At 39.6% G+C, this 22,811-nt stretch overlaps 1 protein-coding gene across 2 annotated transcripts; it reads left to right on the top strand.

Moving 5' to 3' along the window:
* Nucleotides 1-4,827: 4,827 nt before the first annotated feature.
* WSB1 (WD repeat and SOCS box containing 1) lies at nucleotides 4,828-22,611 on the top strand. Of its 2 annotated transcripts, XM_032845314.1 has the most exons (9): nucleotides 4,829-5,127; nucleotides 12,043-12,211; nucleotides 13,052-13,320; nucleotides 14,478-14,609; nucleotides 16,728-16,828; nucleotides 19,050-19,222; nucleotides 19,752-19,865; nucleotides 21,260-21,367; nucleotides 21,850-22,611. In XM_032845314.1, exons 1-9 carry the CDS (start codon nucleotides 5,088-5,090, stop codon nucleotides 22,007-22,009), a joined length of 1,266 nt encoding a protein of 421 aa, XP_032701205.1. In that variant the 5' UTR covers nucleotides 4,829-5,087; the 3' UTR covers nucleotides 22,010-22,611. The 2 variants fall into 2 exon arrangements, with proteins under 2 accessions (XP_032701206.1, XP_032701205.1); XM_032845315.1 differs by lacking the exons at nucleotides 19,050-19,222; nucleotides 19,752-19,865; nucleotides 21,260-21,367; nucleotides 21,850-22,611 and adding an exon at nucleotides 17,686-18,823 and having other exon boundaries at nucleotides 4,828-5,127.
* Nucleotides 22,612-22,811: the final 200 nt, after the last annotated feature.

Genomic DNA, 22,811 nt, shown 5'->3' with positions numbered 1-22,811 from the left:
GGGAGTCTGGGGGTAAGAAGCGGAAGCAGATGGAGCTGGGTTGGCTCAGCAGCAAGAGTAGGGAATCCTGCAGAACACTGGAGCCAGGGGCCTCCTGCTTGTTCTTTTCAATGTAATACAGTCATTTCCTATAAGCTGCCAGGAGCATTCTGGCTCAGACACAGATGTAGAAACATCTAGATGGTTGTACATTTTCTACACCTCTGAGCCATTCTGTGTATAGCTGTCAACTAAGATCAAATTATTCATCTTTGAAAACCTGGTGCTAGTATTCTGCTCATACCACACTGTAGAACAGCCCACAAAAAATGTGAAATCAGGAAGAAAAGTGAAAACTAAGATATCCGGGTGGAACTGGGGACACCAATAGATGTTTCATCCTCAGCAAGACTACCATAAAGCCTCCAGGGCTTTCCCCTGGGTCCTATCACTTTTCCAGCATGTTCCACAATTACAGAGGTGTCTATTACTGTTATTAATGTACAGGTTTATGTGTATAAATGATGTCTGTCTAGCTAAATCCGGAGCAAATTCCATACTCTCAATCTAGAATCCCAGATTTAACTCCATAAATCCCATGATGTGAAACTCCTAACCTAGCACTCAAGCACTGAATAAACTTGGATGAATTCTTAGGCTTAGCCTGGGAGAGTTGTAGTCACCGTACCAGTAGAGAAGTCCAAAATACAAACACAAGCAAATGAGCAACTCACCTATTACTTAAAGCAACGCTGACTTTCCAAACTGCTATTAACTTTTTTTGTTTGGTCGTGATCATTATAGAGTCAAAAAACGATGCTAATCTTTTTCATCTTTGAGATTTAACCACACTAGGGAATATTAAATATTTAGCATTTTGATTTTTTTTTTTTCCTGGTGGTGGTGCTCACCTTGAAGCCCCTGCTGGACAATTTATTAGGTCCTTTTTTTTTTTTTTTTTTAATCCTAGTCATGTTTGGTTATTGCTTTCAGTAAATATTGCTTCTTTTTAGTTATAGGAAGGGGACACTTAGATTTCCTCTCACCAAGATGTAGGTTCTGAAATAAGATCCTGCAAGAATCCTTCCCAATTTAAGAGGTTGATTATTTATTTCTTTGTTTAAGATGTTTGCCTGTAACTTTGGAGATCTGTGTAGGTGCATAGCAGGAATCCATTTGAATTATTCCTACTTAGGAGACTATGTATTCTCCAAAAACAGTTCACGGTCGTGAACTGGACACAATCATGACATGAAGGGAAATACACCTACAATGTCCATATGAGTAATGAAAAGTTAATTACAGAAGAAGGCCACCTTTCTGTGCTATATTCTGGCAGAGGAAGGGGAAAAGTTCACCTCCCAGTGATGTTAAGTTTACCACAATGATGTGGTGAAAAGTCTTGTTTTGTATTTTGAAGATTTTATTTACTCCCAACATGGGAGGAAATTTATCTATAATTTATCCACACCCAACACGGGACTCACATTCACGACCCTGAGATCAAGAGTTGCACACTCCACAGACTGATACAGACAGGCCCCCCTGGTGAAAAGGTTTTTTTATTAATATAGGAAAATATAATATAGGAAAGAAAAAAGGCAACACACAAAACTTTATATTGTGATCTACTCTGCCATTCTAATTATTTACATATTCATGTAAAAAATAAATACATGTTTATTCTCCTTGAACAAAAGAATATAATAATTATTACTCCCCATTTCTCTACTTAATGCACCTGTCAGCATAAGAAGGTGGTATAGAAAAGAACACACCCTTAAAGATGTATAACTAAATAAAAATACCAGACTGTTAATACAACTTGTTGCTGAGATGGAACAAGGAAGGCTAAAATAATTTTTTTAAATTATATGTCAAGATACTAAATGCTGGTTCAAAAATTTCAAAAAGAATTATACCTACATAGCAAAAATCTACATAGCAAAATAGTCAATCAGCCTTACTAGTTAACTGCATAACAGCAATGCTTTCTAAATAACTCAAGAATGAGATTTAGGAGAATGGGTTTTTAGTGGTTGGGTCAGCTTTGTTTTGGAAATGAGTCTTTTCCAGAATTTCCACTTATTATTTTGATTATACACATATTTAAGGCCATTTTAATGGCTCTTTGACAATCCCTTATTTTTTTTTTTAATGAGATTTTGATCTCTCAGCTTTGCAGTTAGCTGGGATTACTTACTATATACAAAAACAGTATCTAACACGTATCTTACCCTTAGTGTCTGACACTGTGTCAGATAAATTCACTTCATTCTCAAAACTGTGAAGTAGGTATTATTATTATCTCCATTTTATAGATGAGAAGACTAAGGCATAGGGAGGCTAAATAATTCGCCCACAGACACAGCGCTAGTCAAATTTTTAAAAGACTAGAAGGAAATACACCAAGGTATTGATGGTGGTTTCTCAGGGGATAGGTTTATAAAGGATTGTTAAGAGAGATGACATAACGAGATAAAATCTTGAGCTAAGACAGAGACAGCTGAGCTGGAACAGAGAGGACAGATTCCAGATCAGTTTGAGAAAATATGGGCAGAATTGGTGGATTGAGGGAGAGGTGGAGGAGTCTAAGAATGCCTCCACCTTGGGGCACCTGGGTTGCTCAGTGGGTTAAGCCTCTGCCTTCAGCTCAGGTCATGATCTCAGGGTCCTGGGACTGAGCCCCGCATCAGGCTCTCTGCTCAGCAGGGAGCCTGCATCCCCCTGCCTCTCTGCCTACTTGTGATGTCTCTCTCTCTGTCAAATAAATTTTAAAAATGTCAAAAAAAAAAAAAGAATGCCTCCACCTCTGGTTGGGTGGTTGGGTGGACATATTTACTAGGATAGGGAATATAGACGGTAAGAGCAACTTTGGGAGAGAAGATGATGTATTCAGTTTTGGAGTGCTGAGCTTTATTCTAAGTATCTGAATATGCACATTTTAAGCTCAAGAGAGAGGTCAGGTAGGTCTGGACTTAGCTGGTTGTTAAACCCAAAAAAGAAGTTGCCATAACCCAGGGTTAGTGTGGAAGAAGAAAAAGGCTGTGGGTCAAGGACAGAACTCTGAAGAATCTTCCACTATATGGGATATGCAGGGGATAAGATGGCCATTCAGATTTGACATTAAAATAACAAAGCTATGAGATGCCAGATACAGATTTGCTTTTCAAGCTTGGTTTCGTTTATGAGATAGCATGGAAGTAGGGCAGGATAGTCAGACAAGTTTGGGTTCAAATCTAGCACTTTGCCTCTAAGTAGCTCCGTGCCTGTTGTCAAGTTACTAAGTGTAAAATGTGAATGATTAATATGCTACTCATACTGTTGTGGGTATTAAATTAGTTAATCCATAAAAGCACTTACATGGAACAGTGTCTAGCATGTAGCATGGATACAAAAAATATTAGATATTATCACTATTGAGGACAAATAGTAAAACTGTTTTTCATTACATTGTTTTACTTTGCTTGAGAAAATGGTCAGGAAGTTTGTTGGAGAGCAGGAATAACTACAGTGGAATTAAACAACTGTCTAAAAAATCCACCAAAGAATTTCAGGCAGTCAAGAACTGGTATTTTCTATGAATTTGTAGGGTATAGTATAAGTAAACAGAGCTACTAGCAGTTGGTTAAAACAATGAAAAGGGACTGATAGAAATGCCGATATACGAGTCACAAGACTGCGTTAAAATTGTTCTATTCTAAAAACTCAACCACTAGCCCCTGTGCTGGGCACACAGTAAGCCGTCAATAAATTTGTTGCCTGAAAATAAAAGAGAGGGGTTGATTTCTTTAACCTGCTACTAAACTTTCACTATTGGAATAATTAACACGCAAAGAAAAGTAGACTTGCCTGACGTGCTGTGATTTGAGAACTCCCAGAAGAGTCTGACTCATGCAACTCCTCTCCCAGCAGTATCTGCCACATACTTGAAATTCCCAGCCTTAGATGTCCTCCAGTGGAACACGGATTAGAGACCACAGAAGGGCCCCTTAAAATGCAAGTATGTCATCCGTGATCGGGAAGCAACGTGGCTTTGGCCGACAGGCACTTTCATTAGCCCTGTGTGAATAGTTAGCTGCCTGCCAGAGACCTCGGTCTGAGCTGACACGACCCGGTCTGCCTCGGGAGAGGCCGGGGCAGGGCCGAGCCTTGTGGGGCCGCCCGGATGCAGGAGCAGCCAGCACAAGGCAGCGCAGGGAGGTCCCCTGCCTGGGTGGGTCGCCCGCACGCCTGGTCACCTCGACCCTTGCAAACACTGGCCGGCCAGGTCAGGATGACCGCCGTCCGCACCGCTGGGGCACCGCGATCGGTGTTCATTCTCATCTCATTTTTTGCATCAAGCACGTGAGGGCTAGGGAGGTGGCCAAATCGGGGTAAAATCTGAAATGTCTTTTTTGTTCTTTTTGGTCCAAGTTTAAATGTTTAAATTCCACTCCATCTTTGAGCGGTAGGCTAACAGGTATTATACGATTCCCCGTTTGCCTTTTCGAAGGCATCTGAACTTAGAAATACAGACCACGCTACCGTTCCGGGGGCCGCGAAGGGGAGGAACAAAACCAAGCCAGAAGCGCAGCTCGGACTCAGCGTTCCGGCCTCGGGTGGGCTGGGGATACACCCCGGATTCCGCCTTCGCCTCCGCGCTCTTCCTGCCCAAGCCTGTCCGGTCCTCGCTGAAACGCCCGCGCGCACCCGGCGGGGGGCGGGGCACCGAGCCCAGGCCGTCACGTCCCGAGCGTCGGGGGGCGGGACTTCGGGCGATGGCGTCACGAGACCCCGCCCGCGCCGCCCTGCTATCTCTCGCGTCGCCCGCCATTTTGTCTCCAGTGTCTGGTTTGCGATCGGCGGAGTTGGAGGAAGCGTTTTGGTCCGTAGGCTTGTGGCAGGGAACGGGGTCTATTGTCTGTGTTTGACTCCGTAGTTTGGTCAGAGGCCTTCCGGAGCTTTCCCGGGGGAGTCGGCAGAGGCTCCCGCTTCCGCCCCCGCCCCTCCCCTCCGTCCCCCGGTCCGGGAGGGACCGAGCCCGCGTCACGCCCCTCAGCGCTCGCCGATCCCTTCTCTGTCGTTGCATCCGCATCGCACCCCCGGAATCAGACGGTGCCCCATAGATGGCCAGCTTTCCCCCGAGGGTCAACGAGAAAGAGATCGGTGAGGAATGGGTCGGTGGGTGAGGAGTCTGGTGAGCGTCCCGGGGCTGCGGAGAGGCGGGGAGTCCCCGGAGGAGGAAGAGTAAGCGAAGAAGGGGTGAGCCGGGGCCAAGCCCTGGAGCATAGAGGAAGGAAGCGGCCCCGCTGGTGGGTGTCGCCGAGGGGTAAATGGGGTCGTCACTGATGCAGCGTCTAATGTGCGCGAGGCTAGGAGGGAGGCAGTGGGCGGATCTTCGGGTTCAGGGGAACCTGGGCGCCCAGGGCGCTCCTGACTGTGTGGTCGGGGACCGACACCCACCCGCGGGGGAACCCAGTTTCCTTTAAGGAGGAACGCGCATGGTGATTCTCCTGGGGTTCTCTGGGCGTCGAGTGGATAGGCCAGTGCTGGGCAGGTCTGGGGACGCGAAAAGTAAACTTGGGTGTTCTGAGTGTAATGAAAGGGGAGGGGGTCCTCAGGTAGGTATATCAGCTATTCCTAAAGGAGAAATACGACCGAAGAGGTGCCAGCGGCCTGGAAGAAGCAGCATTTTTTTTTTTTTTTAAAGCAGCATTTTTTAAAAACGGCGTGGCGTTAAGAAAGGCAGCGGCTCAGGGGAGGAGACTCAATTATCTTTTCTACCCAGAGGAGCGGGGAGGAGCAGAATGGTTGGGTGGAATGACAGGAGTAAAGCTGTTGTATGAAAGAGCGCGCTCAGAAAAGGCGGTCTAAAAACTGGTCTAGAAGCTAGCCCCTGCCACACCGAAGTCGGGGCAATAGATCCTGGAGGCTGTGCGTCAAGTCGTTGAGAGCACCTCGCATTTAAATTCGCCCTTAACGGGAAAATAACTGGAATAATTTTGGGGGGAGTTGGTGCTGTGCATTGATGGATATAGGCTTAGTAAACATTGAGCTTACCAAGTCATGTGATACATCTTAAATTGTAGTTTTCATTAAAACAAAAAATAGACTTTGCACCCCGCCCCCCCCAAAAAAAACCAGCGCCAAACTTACTGTGTTAATTAAATGAAAATTGGAAGTGGTTACTGAGCAAAGACCCTTTGCATTTCCTCTTTCTTGATGTATGCCTTTAAATATATGGAGGAGGTACTTCTAGACTGAGGGAGAAGCTGAAGTAACCAGTAGGCCCTCTATCCTGTATGTGAGTTCAGTTTTTACATCTAGAGACAGCTATCTTAGAATTCTGGACTTTTGTTCTCTTAAGGATAAGGTTAAATGGCAGGTTAGGAGGGGACTTTAACCCTGTTTCTAATAACTGTTTTACATACACAGGGAAGGGGTGCCTGGGTGGTTCAGTGGCTTAAAGCCTCTGCCTTTGGCTCAGGCCATGGTCTCAGTTTCCTGGGATCAGCCAGGGCAGAGCCCCGCATCCGGCTCTGCTCAGCAGGGAGCCTGCTTTCTCTCTGCCTGCCTGCCTCTCTGCCTACTTGTGATCTCTTGTCAAATTTATTTATTTATTTATTTAAAGATTTAAATAAAACTTTAAAAAAATAAATACACAGGGAAAACAAAATTCATGCCTACTTTTTATTTTAACTGTATTTTAAGACTAGTAAGTAGGTGCTGAAGTTGAACATGGAACCCAGAAGTTCTTTAGTCCAATGGAGTCCAGTGGGCTTTTTTCCTCCTCTGCTACATGATAGTATCACAGATAAGTGATCTGCCTTTCATTTATCTGTTTTACTTTATCTTGATGAACTATTTTGAAAACTTTCCAGTCCTGCCTTCCAACGGCTGAGTAGAGCTTCTGAGCATACCTGCATAAGGTAGAAGAACCAGCCACACTAAGTAATAGCCTTTGCAGTTAACATTTTTCATATTTAGTAACATCTCAGTGTTATTTGCTGGCTGTAGTATAAAATTATTAGCCAGGTGCCAAATATCTGAAAGAACCTCGGCCTTTTCTAAGCTTTAGAACCCCCCCCCCCCCCACACACACACACACCAGCCCATTTTTTGTTTCTTTGTTTCTTTGGAAGTAGCATTTGGATACAGAGTTAAACAGTAATATCTCTGTGTAGCTTTGTATCTTTCAGTAAGGACTTAGCTTTTCCCCTTTTTTTCTTGAGTATTAATTATAGCTCTTCAGTTTATCAAGTGCTGAAAGAGGAGAAGCAAGATTCCTAGACTGATTAAAGAAGTCTTGTGAGACAGGGAGTACTGCCTGAAGCTGCTGCCCTCTTTCACAAGGCACCACCACAGATCCTTCCTTTCTGGTTATGAAATTGCTGAGAGGAATGTGAAGAAGGAGCTAAATCTGGTTCACTTGGTTCAGCAGTAACTCAGTGTGTTACTACTGTACAGATAATTGTATTTTATGGCTGAGTTCCCATGGCAGGCAGCTTTTCCCTTATACAAGGTCGTTAAATCATGTATCTCTTACGATACTCACATTAAACAGCTGCAGGTCATAAAGGTTTAACTTAAAAAAATTTTTTTTCAAAGCACTTCATTATAACCTTGTGCTACTTGATAATATTGTAGATAATATTGTACCAGTAAGTATCTGAATGAGTGCTTGAATCATTTGATGGCAAAGATCATTGGGGGAGGGGGAGAAATCATTTGATGTGCCTGTTAACAAGCAAGGAAACACCAATTTAATTGCTAATACTTGTGACAGTATAGCATTTATTTATTTGGTAGTTTTGTTTGTTTGTTTGTTTGTTTTAAGATTTTATTTATTTATTTGACAGACGGAGATCACAAGTAGGCAGAGAAGCAGGCAGAGAGAGAGGAGGACGCAGGCTCCCCGATGAACAGAGAGAGATGTAGGGCAGGACCCTGAGGTCATGACCGGAGCTGAAGGCAGAGGCTTTAACCCACTGAGCCACCCAGATACCCCTTACTTGGTAGTTTTAAAATAATGACCCCATTTCTTGAATGTCTATGTGTTTAAGAATAAATTAGCTTATTAGTTCATGGTCTTTGTTATTTGAAACAATTTTTAGTTGTTAATTTCCACCTTTATACCAGAGGAGTTTTGTGATTGTGGTCAAGGTAAAAGAAAAATAGAGTGATGCTAAAGTAAAAAAAGTCTTATGGGAAGGTTAATCTTGCTTGCTAAAGGAGTGGTGTGTTCTAGTCTAATGAACCAGATGTTTTTAAAGTTGAATATAAGGGCCAGTCTTCTATTTTTTTGAGATAGAAGTTACAAGAATATACTCATCAAGTTTAGCTAGGGGTTTTCTCTTGAAGATGCTTGGGTTTTTTGGTTGAAAAAAATTTTTTTTCCAGTTGAATTTTAAAACTTGTTTCCCTGACTTACAAACTTTCTTTTTCCTTCAAAAGATAGGATTAAACAGAAACCCAAGTTATATTAAAAAAAAAAAAAAAAAAGATTTAGGCAGGGGATGCAAATTCAGGAATCAGGCACATGAACTACCATGGTGAGATTAACCATCTATGTGTGTGGCCTTGGAGGACTATAAGGAACAGCAAGCCCTTTCAAAAAAATCATTTTGTAGGGGTGCCTGGGTGGCTCAGTGGGTTAAGTAAGCCTCTGCCTTCAGTTCAGGCAATGATCTCAGGGTCCTGGGATCGAGCCCTGCATCGGGCTCTCTGCTCAGCAGGGAGCTTGCTTTCCCCTCTCTCTCTGCCTGCTGCTTTGCCTACTTGTGATCTCTCTGTCAAATAAATAAAAGCTTAAAAAAAATAGTTTAAAAAAATCATTTGTATATTTCAAAAAAAAAAAAGGAAAGAAAGGAAATCATTCTGCAGACATATGAGGGTCACTAGTTTGTGAATTTTATGTTAAAGTCATGTAACTGCTGGTGAAAATAATGTCACCTTATGCTTTATGAATACACTTATCCATAAAGGGTGGGGAGTAGGTGGGGGCTCTGCCCCTTTGATCAAACCACACCTGAGGTGTTGTGTTTAGTTCTGGGTGCCACTTTTATGAAGACCATTACCAACTGGAGTTTCTCCAGAGAAGTATTGTAGGCAAAGTTGGGGAATGGACTTGAAACCATGTAAACTAAGGAGTGATTGAAAGGCCTATGGCAGTTTATTTATTTATAAATGAAAAGATTTACTTGCTGATGTCATGGCTGTCTTCAGTATATGACTGTCATGTGAGAGCAGGACTAAGCTTCTTCTCTTAGGTCAGAACCAGGACTGAGTGGGTCGAGTGGCAAGGAGGAAGATTTATTTTTTTGTTAAGGATTTTATTTATTTGAGAGAGAGCACAAAGAGAAAGGGAGAGCCCAAAGGCAGGGAGGAAGATTTATTTTTTTGTTAAGGATTTTATTTATTTGAGAGAGAGCACAAAGGGAAAGCAGACTCCTCGCTGAGCAGAGAGCCCAATGCAGGGATCCATCCCAGGACCCTGGGGTCATGACTGGAGCCAAAGGTAGATAGACACTCAACTGACTGAGCTACCCAGGCGCCCTAGGAGGAAGATTTTTGAGTCATCAGAAGGAAAATTTTTGATAATGTCAGTTCCACAAAAACACAGTAAGCCCTATTAGGTATTCATATTTCTGAATATCATAGAAAAAATAGGTCTCAATTTTGTTTTACTTTTTATATGTATTTTTTTGGATTTTATTTTTGAGTACTCTACACTCAACATGGGGTTCAGACCTACAACCCCGAGATCAGCAGTCACACGTTCTGCTGACTCAGCTAGCCAGGTGCCCCTGCTTTACTTTTTATCTTTATTTTTATTTTATTTATTTATTTGACAGAGATCACAAGTAGGCAGAGAGGCAGGCAGAGAGAGAGGGGGAAGCAGGCTCCCCGATGAACAGAGAGCCCGATATAAGGCAGGACCCTGAGATCATGACCTGAGCTGAAGGCAGAGGCTTAACCCACTGAGCCACCCAGGGTCCCCTGTTTTACTTTTTAAACCATAGCTTGTTTGTTAATGTATCAAAAACTTGGACAAGGAAATGTTGAAATCATTTAAGAATGGGAGCTTATACATGTGCTTTTATATTCACTCAGTAAATATTTACTGATCACCTGTCATATGCCAGGTGCTCCACTGGCTGTTGACAGAGCACACATTGAGACTTGAAGTGTCACCTGAACGAGTACATGGGGGGCCGGTGTATGTATATATCTGCTCTAGCAATAAGAGCATAAGTGGTTCTTATTTGAACTGCAGTACATAGGATATATGTAGTTTAGTTGTTGGGAAGTTTAAGCCCAAAACCTAAAAATAGTTAACCAGAGAACTAATCACTGAATAGAAAGTAGGGAAACTAAAGAGATACTAATTTATACCTGAAAAGGAAGAATAGCAAAATTTGAAATCAAGGCCAGCCCAAGAGAGCAGTGGTGATACAGTGACTGATAAAGATTCTTTACCCAAGTTGAGGAAATTCTGGCCAAGTTTGCATACACAAATGTATAGTAAGAGCTTGTTGACAACGCTTCTTGTTAAATGCGAACGAAAAGTCTCTGTACTCTGATAATGTGCCAGTTTTTGTTATGAATGATAAATATAGGTACCTTTTTTTTCTTTCAAGATTTTATTTATTTATTTGAGATTTGAGCACATGAGCAAGAGAGCACAAGCAGGGGGAGCTCACGAGGGAGAGGGAAAAGCAGATTTCCCATGGAGCAGGGCACCTGGATGGGCTCTTCCAGGACCCTGGGATCATGACCTGAGCCAAAGGCAGCCGCTTAACTGACTGAGCCATCCAGGTGCCCCTAAATTTAAGTAGTCTTAATTAAATTACAAACATATGAGATTGTTTATTCTCTGTCCTTAAAAAACAAAAGAATTACTTCCATTTTTGGTCAGTTTATGGCCCACTATTAAGATGTTTGAGGATCACAAACGTAATACATTTTAAAGCAGCAATTGGGAGATTGTACTGAATAACCATTAAGTCCTTTCTAGTTCTAGGAGTTTTATGATTTTATGATTTTTGGGGCCTGAAAAAATATTCATGTTAGGGCGCCTGACTGGCTCAGTTAGTGGAGCATGTGACTCTTGGTCTTGGGGTTGTGACTTCAGGCCCCTCATTGGGTTTGGAGGTAACTTTAAAAAGTTAAAAAAAAAAAAAAGGAATATCATGTTTAAATAGACCACTTAATATTGCTTTCCTTTGAATAATGATATAGTATTGTATTTTATAGTGGTTTGTGGTTTTTGAAAATTACAAACTTATTGGAAGATACTTTCCTTACAAAGTGAGTTTGGCCTGTTGCATTTTAAATGTCAGTATTTTGATGAAAACATAAGGCAGTGCAAAAGTCAGGAGTTGAGTAATTGCTAACCCTGATATTACAGTACCTTAACCAGGGCTTGCTTTTTTTTTTTTTTTTTGAAGATTTTGTTTATTTATTTGACAGAGATTACAAGCCGGCAGAGAGAGAGAGAGAGGAGGAAGCAGGCTCCCTGCTGAGCAGAGAGCCCAATGCAGGGCTCTATCCCAGGATTCTGGGATCGTGACCTGAGAGGAAGGCAGAGGCTTTAACCCACTGAGCCACCCAGGTGCCCCTTAAGCAGGTTTTTTAATTGAAGCTTTCTAAACAAGCTCTTGGGTGGGGAGATGTTGGAAAACCACTTTATCAAAACTTGAAGATAGGGGCGCCTGGGTGGCTCAGTGGGTTAAGCCGCTGCCTTCGGCTCAGGTCATGATCTCAGGGTCTTGGGATCGAGTCCCGCATCGGGCTCTCTGCTCAGCAGGGGGCCTGCTTCCCTTCCTCTCTCTCTGCCTGCTTCTCTGCCTACTTGTGATCTCTGTCTGTCAAATAAATAAATAAAATCTTAAAAAAAAAAAGTATTTAAAAAAAAAAAAACTTGAAGATAGTTACTATCATTAAGGGTAGAAATCAGAACTCCTTAGACCTTGTCTGCATCGAAACTCAATGAAGTTGAGAGTCCCAAATTCATATTGAGGAAGTCTCAGATTCATTATTGGTTATATGTGATGTCCTCTGTATCTTTTCTTCTTTTAGTGAGATCACGTACTATAGGTGAACTTCTAGCTCCAGCAGCTCCCTTTGACAAGAAATGTGGTCGTGAAAATTGGACTGTTGCTTTTGCTCCAGATGGTTCGTACTTTGCTTGGTCACAAGGACATCGTACAGTAAAGCTTGTTCCCTGGTCCCAGTGCCTTAAGAACTTGTAAGACTCTCTTCTAATTTGTATATTGTATGTCTTTGTAGAATTTACTGTTATCTGTGTGGAGTAATAGAAAGATTGTGATATTTAAGTTTTTCTTTGTAGTGTAGGGTATTGTAAGTGTATCTTAATCATAAACTGAATATATTTATTGGAAAATTTGTGAGAAGAATTGTTTGACCTTTTACGTTATGGACTACTTTCTCAGATGCTTTTGTGTCTTTGTATTAAAAAGCAGATTACTGGTTCCTTGGTAGTGTCTATATTGCCTTAAGCAAGGGAAGAGGACCTTTTGTTATGTGACGCTTTTTGAATTTCACAACATTTTATTAGATAACAGCAGTATGGTGATCGTGTAATTAATTATTTTTATGTACTTAAAATTCCTCTGCTTGGATTTGTTTATTTATTGAAAGTTTTTTAAAAATACATATTAAATTTAATCTCATCCTTTTTGTGTCTAGTTGACCTTTATATAAATATCTTAAGTTAATCAGGGTTTTTGTTTTGTTTTTTGCTTGTTACACTTACTTTAGGTTAGCTAAAGGAGTCCTAATTGATTATAGTGGTTTTGAGGAAAATTTTGACACAAAGAAATTATACATTGCTTAATGTTAAACTTAATCTCTCAGCAACTGAAAATGTCTGTTGGTTTGAATTTATTTGGTCATACCCTCATAGCTAATTGCAAATATCTCCTTCCCATCCATAGAATTCTATTGTTAACTCAGTATCATTATGGTAATAATTGAGGTTATTTTAACAAACATTTATCATTTAGTATCTGCAGGAGTCCAGAGTTCATAATAACTAGATGTCAATCTGACCTTTTTTCCCCCTCAGTCTCTTGCATGGCACCAAGAATATCACCAATTCAAGCGGTTTGAGACTGTCAAGACAAAATAGCGATGGTGGTCAGAAAAATAAACCTCGTGAACATATTATAGACTGTGGTGACATAGTCTGGAGTCTTGCTTTTGGATCTTCGGTTCCAGAAAAACAGAGTCGCTGTGTCAATATAGAATGGCATCGATTCAGATTCGGACAGGATCAGCTGCTCCTTGCCACAGGATTAAACAATGGGCGTATCAAAATATGGGATGTATATACAGGTACAGGGCCATAGTTTGAAAAGCAAACCTGATTATTTTGTGATTCAGGGCATCTCTCATAGGCACTAGAAGATAAGATTTGAGATTAACTTGCTGAAAAGCAAGAATTGATGCTATGAATGTGTCTTTATGATTGGCCTCCATAGCATCTTCTGCTCATGGTTTTATTTTATGAATAGAGTTCTCACTGCTTGGTCACTCTTCAGAGAATATTACAGCAAGAAGGACATGTCTAAGGAATAAACATTAATTTTAAATTTTAATCCTTAATTTAATTTATAAATTAATAATTTAGTTTATGACTCAAATGGCAGGGTGTTTTCTTACATACTTTTTCAGTTGATAGCTTGGAGGCTTTCAATGCAAATCTGGTTTTAAAATTATTGTCTAACCTTTGGAAGTTTTAGTGACATTGTATTTAAAGTTTAACCAGATAGGTTCAGAAGGTAAATTCTTTGGGCAATTAAAAGTGAACTTGATATTCACTGACTAAAACAGTTTGGCTGATGGTATGTACTCAAAAATTTGAAGACATTTTTTAAAATGAGTGGGAAAACTAGGTACAATAGAACACAGCAGGTGATGCTACTATTGAATGAGGACAGTGAATCAGTAAATTTGATTGGATTCTTGAAAAAATTGAAGGAACGCACATAGATTTTCATAGAAAACAAAACTCTCAATATTAGATGCATAAAGCATATTTTTTCACTGATTATTCTTGAAAATTTAGGTTGTTGTGAGATAACATGAATCTTTTGGGGAGTTGGACAGTCTTAGTAATCCAAGGCCAAGGAAAAGAAAAGGGAAAATTTGGTTTTATATTAAAATCATACTGTACAAAGATTTAAAAATGATAATGTGGGTTTTCCTGATGGGAAAATAACTTGTTTGCATTTCAGGAATTCTCTCTAGGCTGATCTAATAAATTTAGGTTTTGTTATCCTGGAAATAATCCATTTTACAACTGTGTAAATAGAGAATCTTTAAAGGTGATAGTAAAAGCACTATTAAGTCACTTTATGCTTGGGAGACTCAGGAGGTGACAAGTATTTCTACATATCTATATAATTTTTTATGGTGAAGAACCCTATTTTAAAGAGAAGCTGATAAAAATTAACAACACTGTCTTTTTTCCCCTCTTCCATTGGATTTAGGAAAACTCCTCCTTAACTTGGTAGATCATACTGAAGTGGTCAGAGATTTAACTTTTGCTCCAGATGGGAGCTTGATCCTAGTATCAGCTTCAAGAGACAAAACTCTGAGAGTCTGGGACCTGAAAGATGATGGTATGTCTTTTTTACAAGCTGTGAAACAGAATGAGTTTCTTAACATCATTAATGAGAGATGCCAAGAAGTGTCGATCATCTGGGGTGTTTGACTTTAAAAGTGGCCTATGATCAAAGTTTCCTCTTCTCTTTTAATTGTTTGATCCCTTCCCTTGTGCAGATCAAATGCAACCATAAATATGACCCAGAACAGGAACCAGCAGTTACTCTAAACAATCTTATATTACTCAGAAACTAACCACACAGATCTGTATCAGCTATATGAGGACAAAATCTGGGTCAGTTTTAGGGTTTTATAAATTAACTGGTCTGTGTTTATTTCCTTCATCTTAGGGAAGGTTGTTAACTTCATTTGCTTAGCAAAAATTTAAGTAGGTCTCGAAGTTATATATAATTTAGTAATCTAATAAAATTTAGATTAAGACATTTATATACCAGGATTTATAACTAAAAGCTTATAAGCATAATAATAAGTTGGATAGGTTAAGTAAGAAATTACTGAAAGACTTGCTATCCAAGATAATGAAAGGTATGTTAGGGACACCTGGGTGGCTCAGTTAGGCCATATTGGGTTCCCTGCTCATCAGGAAGCCTGCTTCTCCCTCCACCCGCTGCTCCCCCTGCTTGTGCACACTCTCTCTCTCTGACAAATAAAAATCTGTAAATAAAAAGATAAATAAAAGGTATGTTAGTGTTAAGTACTCGGGTTTTATCTGAAACTTTGTTAATTGCAGTGCATAGAAAGTTTGGGAGAGTCCACCTCATTTAAGAGGACCAGAGATGAGCATCTCTTTCTGCTTCTTAGCCGCTAATGAGAAAGTTTACAGTTTTAGCTAACACCTTATATTTAAGATCTGATAGTGCTCTGAGAGCCTCAGGCTCAAGGTTAAGGGCTTGCTTAGAAGTATTGCTGACTTAAACTGAAGGTAGTAGGAAACAAAAGTCTGGGGTTTGGAGACTTGTTCCAGCCGATTGTCTATAACCATTGCCTGACGAAATAATATGCTTGTCTTACCGAACCATGGCGGACCTCCTTTGCATCTTAGTGTTCTCTGAATTTTCGGCTGTTGAGGGGTGGAGAGATCCCAACAATTACAACAATTTGGTGGTTAAACTTTTATTTTCTTTTAAGATTTTATTTATTTATTTGACAGAGATCACAAGTAGGCAGAGAGGCAGGCAGAGAGAGAGAGAGAGGAGGAAGCAGGCTCCCTGCTGAGCAGAGAGCCCAGTGTGGGGCTTGATCCCAGGACCCTGGGATCAGGACCTGAGCTGAAGGCAGAGGCTTTAACCCGCTGAGCCACCCAGGCGCCCCTCAACACATTTTCAGTTGTGTGCATTTAAGAATACAGACTCAGGGGCGCCTGGGTGGCTCAGTTGGTTAAGCATCTGACTCTTGATTTCAACTCAGGTCATGATCCTCAGAGTTGTGAGACTGAGCCATCCATTGGGCTCCATGCTGGGGCATGGAGCCTGCTTGGGATTCTCTCTCCCTCTCTCCCCTTCCCACCCCTCAAAAAATAATACGAATTCAGTAAAATATAAACTCAAGAGAGTTGGGACTTTGTCTTATTCATGGCTGTCTCCTCAGTGCCTGACATAGTAGGCATTCAGTAAGTATTTGTAGAACTAAGAATTAAAATATCTGTAGACATAATTGTGTGGTTTAGATATAATGCACAGGGGCTTTGGAATGGAATGTAGGTTATCAGAAAGGAAGGATGAAAGGCATTTTGAAGTTGTTCCTCAGGTCTCAGCTTTGAAGTATTCCAGTTCCTTCATTTGTAGAATAAGTGTATTAGACTAAAAGAATTCTATCTTCTATAGGTGAAGGGTCAGCAGACTTTTCCCTAAAGGGCCAGGTGGTAACTATTTTAGGTTCATGGACCATGCTGTCTCTGCCTTAGTTACCTCTGCCACTGTAGCACAGCATAAACAGATGGGCATGGTTGTGTTCCAGTAGAACTTTACAAAATAAGCAGTTGGTTTATATCCAACCCTACTTACAGATAAGTCACAGCTGCTATAGAATTTTGTAATCTGTGATTCTGCCATTTTTGAAATGCTGCTCATTTGAAGTGAACTCTAAGGTTAACACAGGTATTTCTTTTTGTTCAGGAAACATGATGAAAGTATTCAGGGGCCATCAGAACTGGGTGTATAGCTGTGCATTCTCTCCTGACTCTTCTATGCTGTGTTCAGTGGGAGCCAGTAAAGCAGTATGTATCAAAGTTCTTGTACATTCATTGTGAACTGGATTGTAATGATGTGTGCATAATCATTTTAAATCTAAGTAATCTGTTAAGTCTGTGCTCGGTGTCATGAATATCTTAAGTATTTTATTTCATGATGGAGAATTTGCATGAGGGAAATTAAATATAGTTATTGATTGTGGAATGAGAAATTGGATTGCTTTTAGTCAGCGATAATATTCATAAAGTAAGGGGTATGTCAATTTTACTTTTTCGAAGATCTAGGAAAGTTTATGTGCTATAGTAAAGTTTATGTGCTATAGAAGAGACCTAGTCCAAATGTTAAGACATTACCGCTAATTCTTCTCTGTTGTTCTATTTTTTTTGTCCAGTTTGCTGTTTAAAAAGTTTTGATTCCCAGCTGGTCCTGGACATTTAACTGAAAAAAAGTAACTTAAAAATCTAATAGTATATGTAGAGTGAATTATAGATGAAATTGACAAGGTCTGTCTGGCATAGCATACCTGTGGACAGATTAAGTATAAAGTGACTCTTGAGAGGGTTATGCTTTTTAATGAACTCTTTTAGTTGTCTGCCAGCTCTTAGTGTAATTAAAGAGATCTTACTAGCTTCAGATGTTTATGAAAAATGGTGGAGTCCAAATCTGTGGGGTATTCAGAAACACTCTGAATTACTGGGGGTGGGAGGCTGGTTTTAAATGCATTTTATTTAGCCAAGAAGTATGTTAAAATAATAGTTGGAAATATTAGAAGTTTAGGAAAAAAGTATTCAGTTCTTTAAAATTCATAAGAACAAAGCTGGATATTGACATTGCTATTTTAGGCTGTGTGTTTTCCATATGCTTCTTGCTTTCCCTGTCACAGGTGGTGGCAGCAATATTGGTGTGATTGAGGTTATGCTGGCACCACTCGCACACAGGCGCACAATGGTGTTAGCTGGGCAGAAAGAGTGGCATCTCTGGCTACCGGGCTGGGGGCGACCTTTACCATAGGATGAAGTAACCTTGCATTCGGCTGCAAGGTGTACTGTACGTACACAGGTGCTGGTCGATGTCCACTTTCTGCTTTTCTTTCTTTCTTTTTTTCTTTTTTAAAGTGATTTCCCCCGCAGTGAAACCCACTGACTCCAAGTAAATTGATCTTCCAGTCTTGTGGAATTGGGAGTCTGACATGTGAAACCAATTTAATGTAATGTAATTGGCTTTCAAATGGTTTCTCTGTGCTATTTTTTGGAATTCTTTGAGATGTTAGAGATACAGTAAGACTTTGATCCAACTTAAAATTTGTATTTATTTTTCTTTGGAAGTAAAAATATTGTTTCTGTGCAGAAAAAAGTAGCAAAAAGGATTGCTTTATTCCAAGAGGAGAGATTGTCTTATTAGGATTGTTGTAAACCTCCAAGCTTGTATTTAATACAACTAGACTGACGTAAACATTTAAATCCTATTCAGAACTATTCTGCACAGTCTGAGTATTGATCTTATAGAATCGAAAACTATGTGTAAACTTGTACTAAAGTAATTTAAATGTTTTATATTTAAAATGACTAATGATTGTGGTCTATTTGGGAAATAAGATTGGCAAATTTGATTCACAGACATGTTAATTGTAATATTTTCATAAGTTAGTCTTTTCATTTTGTAATGTGGTTTAACATCCTTGTTGTTTGCCAAAGAAATTTCATTTGGCTGTGAAAATTCTCTTTGCTTGCAGTATCTGTTTCTCTTCCTAGGCTCACGTTGGTGACCCAAGCCTATTGTAAACAAGTGATTATCTCAAAGGGAGATGCCAATGGAGTAACAATTTGTTAACGTTACATTTTCTGTCTGTATATTTTTTAAAAATTTGGTAGTTTCTGGGAAAAAAAAGAAGGGTTTGTAGTACTTAACCCTATTTATTTCTGTATATATTTTAGTTAATTAGTTTTTGGAATAAATGGATTTCAGTATAACTTTGTGGTTAAAAATTGCATTGCCTTTTTTATGTTTAGGCTTATTTTTAAATTAACATTTAACAGAAACATTTGAAATAGAATTTGCATGTCTACTTTAATTAACTTAAAGGCTGATTTTTTAATCTATGACACTGAGCATACATATTCTTTTAATTATTCATAATTTATAATGTTTAATATAATGTTAATTAAATTTAGTTATTTTATATTAAGTTGTGCCATTTTGTCCTCTGTGTGTCTGAATGAAGCTATAACATTTGCCTTTTTATTGCAGGTTTTCCTTTGGAATATGGATAAATATACCATGATACGGAAACTAGAAGGACACCACCATGATGTTGTAGCTTGTGACTTTTCTCCTGATGGAGCATTACTGGCTACTGCATCTTATGATACTCGAGTATATATCTGGGATCCACATACTGGACACATTGTGATGGAATTTGGGTGGGTACAGCATGAATTAATTGTTGTCTGTGGTTCATCTCTGGCTGTTAGTATAACTTTTAAGAAACTACATGAATGATTGGAATCACTAACATGTGAGACTTAAAATTGTAGTCTGTCATAGTTTTAAATTTCAGTATTATTTAAGTCCTTGAATAATAAGAGCTTTAGATAAAAACTCTAAAAACAAATTTGGCTCTCTTGATACAGATCATGTTACTGTCATTAGACAGTATATGACTCTGTAGAAGTGATAATTATATTTAGAGTTTCATGTCAAGGTTTTTGAAAAACAGTTGAAACTGACGTTGGAGTTAATCTTAGTGTCTTAAACCACATTGTGAAAAGAAGATTAGTAATTCTTTTAAGGTTCCTTTCATTTAATTTGAATCAGCTCTGCTCAGTCTCCTCAGCTGTGGTCATTAAGGCCTCTTCAAACATTATTCAGAGACAGATATATTTTGTACCCGGGTAGTTTTGCTTCTTGAAGTGACTCTCATTTTCACTGGAAACATGTATTTGACCTCAGGCACCTGTTTCCCCCACCTACTCCAATATTTGCTGGAGGAGCAAATGACCGATGGGTACGGTCTGTGTCTTTTAGTCATGATGGACTGCATGTTGCAAGCCTTGCTGATGATAAGTAAGTGTGTGAATTATAGTTTGACCTGTTACTGTCTTTTAAAGATTTACTTTCATCTTTCTACTTACTGGAAACATTTTCAAGGCTTAAAAAAAAAGTCTTTCTGCAGTGTGGGTTTTAGTGTCTGTTTCTCCAGACAAGACTTTGAGAGATGTGTGTCTTAAAGAATTTTAGCCTGAAGAAGAAGAGTTGTGCAAACTAAAGATAATCCATGCCTTTCCCTGTGTTTCTTGTGTGTTAACTAGTGTAGGCAAACTGGGTCTTTTTTTTTTTTCAGTAATACCTTGTAAAGGTTGAAGCAGAATGACATTTTCAAAGTGAAATAAATGGTAAAAGCAGAGTCACTTGTGTCCACTGCTTTTGAGGCTACAAGATGAAATGTCACATGAGTGAGGTGTACTACTTATTGGTATGAAGCAGAACCTAGGTAGCACCATTCCTTTTGCTCATGCTTTTATTATACAATGTGTATGGTATACAGTATTAATTAATTTGGTCACATTAATTCAGAAAGTGAGTCACTGTTGTCTTTCCAGAACAGAGAAAGTGTTGTTTTGTTTGTTTTTTTGTTTTTGTTTTTGCCAGCAATCACTGTTTCTCTGTTCAGATTTTGAATATCCAGTCTCTGCTGTTTCTAGACACCTTCTACCTCCGTGAAAAGGTTTTGTTTTTGTTTTTGTTTTTGTTTTGTTTTTTTAAGATATTTATTTATTTATTTATTTATTTGACAGAGATCACAAGTAGGCGGTGGGTGGCGGGGGAGCAGGCTCCCTGCTGAGCAGAGAGCCTGATGCAGGGCTTGATCCCAGGACCCTGGGATTATGACCTGAGCCGAAGGCAGAGGCTTTAACCCACTGAGCCACCCAGACGTTCCTGAAAAGGTTTTTTAAATGTGTTGGGAAGAGAGTAAAACCCTTTCTGCTTTTTGGAAAAATAAGATTGGCAGATCTTGATTCACAGACGTGTTGTTAATTATAGTATTTTCATAAATTAGTCTTTTGATTTTGTAATGTTGTTACATAATGTTAATATAACATCCCTGTTTGCCAAAGAAATTTCATTTGGCTGTGCAAATTCTCAGATATTGAGTATAAGGAGAAGGATTCTGCTTGTGACCATTATGGATCTGAACACTGGGAAGGGAAGGCAGCCATGCATTATAGTCTCTTAAGTGTGAGTTGATCCAAATTACTGATTGGTATAGGCTAGAAAATACTTTATAAAGCAAGTTAGAGTAATTGAGTTAGAGTAATTGCTTGCTGCAGTGACTGTGTGTATCTATGTGTGGTGTGTATTTTATGACTCAGAGTGGCATTTTTTGTCTGAAGTATTAATGTTGCTTTTACCTTAAATATCCTGCTAGATACTCAGTGGATAACTTATTTCCTTTCTAGAATGGTGAGGTTCTGGAGAATTGATGAGGATTATCCAGTTCAAGTTGCACCTTTGAGCAATGGTCTTTGCTGTGCCTTTTCTACTGATGGCAGTGTTTTAGCTGCTGGGTAAATTGATTTTTCTATTTTCTTTAAGAGGCAGTTTAATTTAAGGTGGCTTTTATTTTATTTTTTAGATTTCATTTATTTATTTGACAGGGAGAGATGGAGGAAGGGTAGAAGAGACAGGCAGAGGGAGAAACAGGTTCCCTGCACAGCAGAGAGCCGGATGGGGGACTCCATCCCAGGCTCCTGAGATCATGACCCAAGCCAAAGTCCAATGCTTAACTGACCGGGCCAGCCAGGTGCCCTGAGGTGGCTTTTAGTCAAAGCAGCCAGTTTTTATTATCACTAAGTTTTCCATAAGGGTTTCTTACAATACTGTTATGTTGTCATAAGGAAGATCATTGGTTAGTCTTCCTTAATTAGGTTTTAGTGTGTAGTTTGTGACTGTCATACACAGCCTCGGATGTTAGTTTGAGCTGTAGGATGCTGAAATATGTGTACGAAGGTGCCTGAGCTTGTGATGTTTTTTGTTGTTTTCTGTTTAGGACACATGATGGAAGTGTCTATTTCTGGGCCACTCCGAGGCAAGTTCCTAGCCTTCAACATTTGTGTCGCATGTCGATCCGGAGAGTGATGCCCACCCAAGAGGTCCAGGAGCTACCGATTCCTTCCAAAGTTTTGGAGTTTCTCTCCTATCGTCTCTAGAGGGCTCTGTCTTCCCTCGTCCTAGGGTCTGACAGAGCACACTTGACACAAACCTCAAGCTTGACTGACTTCAAGTATCTGTTCTTCAAGGTTTAGAAGACTTATTTAATTTGATACATTCTTGTGCATTTTGATCATTTGAGCATATTAAAATATTATTTATAGACTATAGGAGAACTGTTTCCAGACATATCACATGTAAAATTTTTTTTTCCTAAAATTTAACTGTGAAACCATATACATACATGTATATATTTAGATAAAAGCTGCTACATGTTGAATGGACCCTTCTGCTTTTTTAACTTTTAGTTCCAACATGTATATACTGCTTCAGTAGAGCTGCAATACCTAGCTTCACTATAAAATGGAAGGAATTTTTTTATTCTGGGCCACTGAGTTAGATGGTAAATACTGGCTAAAGAAAGCTGGTTCCTGATTTTTTAAAATACAAATTTGGTTGCGAGTGGGAGGAGTCAGGCATCTGATCTGCAGGTAAAACCCACAGGGAAAGGATCTTATTTTCTTTAGGAATGGCATCCGAGAGGTAGAATTTGAATGTGACATCATTAAATAAAAACAGAGCCAGGGTATAACTAGGAAAAGCGTGTGTGTGTGTGTGTGTGTGTCCATGTCCATCTGTCCGTCCCTCATCGTGTTCCCCCCCCCCCGCCATAACTATATAATCATTGCTGCGGGCCTTAATTTTGGAAAGCAGCTTGCTACTTCAACCCCGTGATAAAAAGTATTACCAATTTTAGTCAATTTGAAAATTCCATCTACTGTATTATTGGTAAATACTTTG

The sequence above is a fragment of the Lontra canadensis genome, unplaced genomic scaffold, assembly GCF_010015895.1.
Source record: "Lontra canadensis isolate GAN:19392208 unplaced genomic scaffold, GSC_riverotter_1.0 scaffold163, whole genome shotgun sequence".
NCBI classification, from domain to species: Eukaryota; Metazoa; Chordata; class Mammalia; order Carnivora; family Mustelidae; genus Lontra; species Lontra canadensis.
Note: the sequence above shows the minus strand (reverse complement) of the source record. Positions and strands in the feature narration are given on the sequence as shown.

Bases quoted from the DNA above. Each gene is read 5' to 3' on its own strand.
- WSB1 (XM_032845314.1), top strand. From the start codon at position 5,088: ATGGCCAGCTTTCCCCCGAGGGTCAACGAGAAAGAGATCG. The intron at 13,321-14,477 runs GTACAGGGCCAT...CATTGGATTTAG, and splicing joins AATATGGGATGTATATACAG to GAAAACTCCTCCTTAACTTG. The intron at 19,866-21,259 runs GTAAGTGTGTGA...TTTCCTTTCTAG, and splicing joins GCAAGCCTTGCTGATGATAA to AATGGTGAGGTTCTGGAGAA.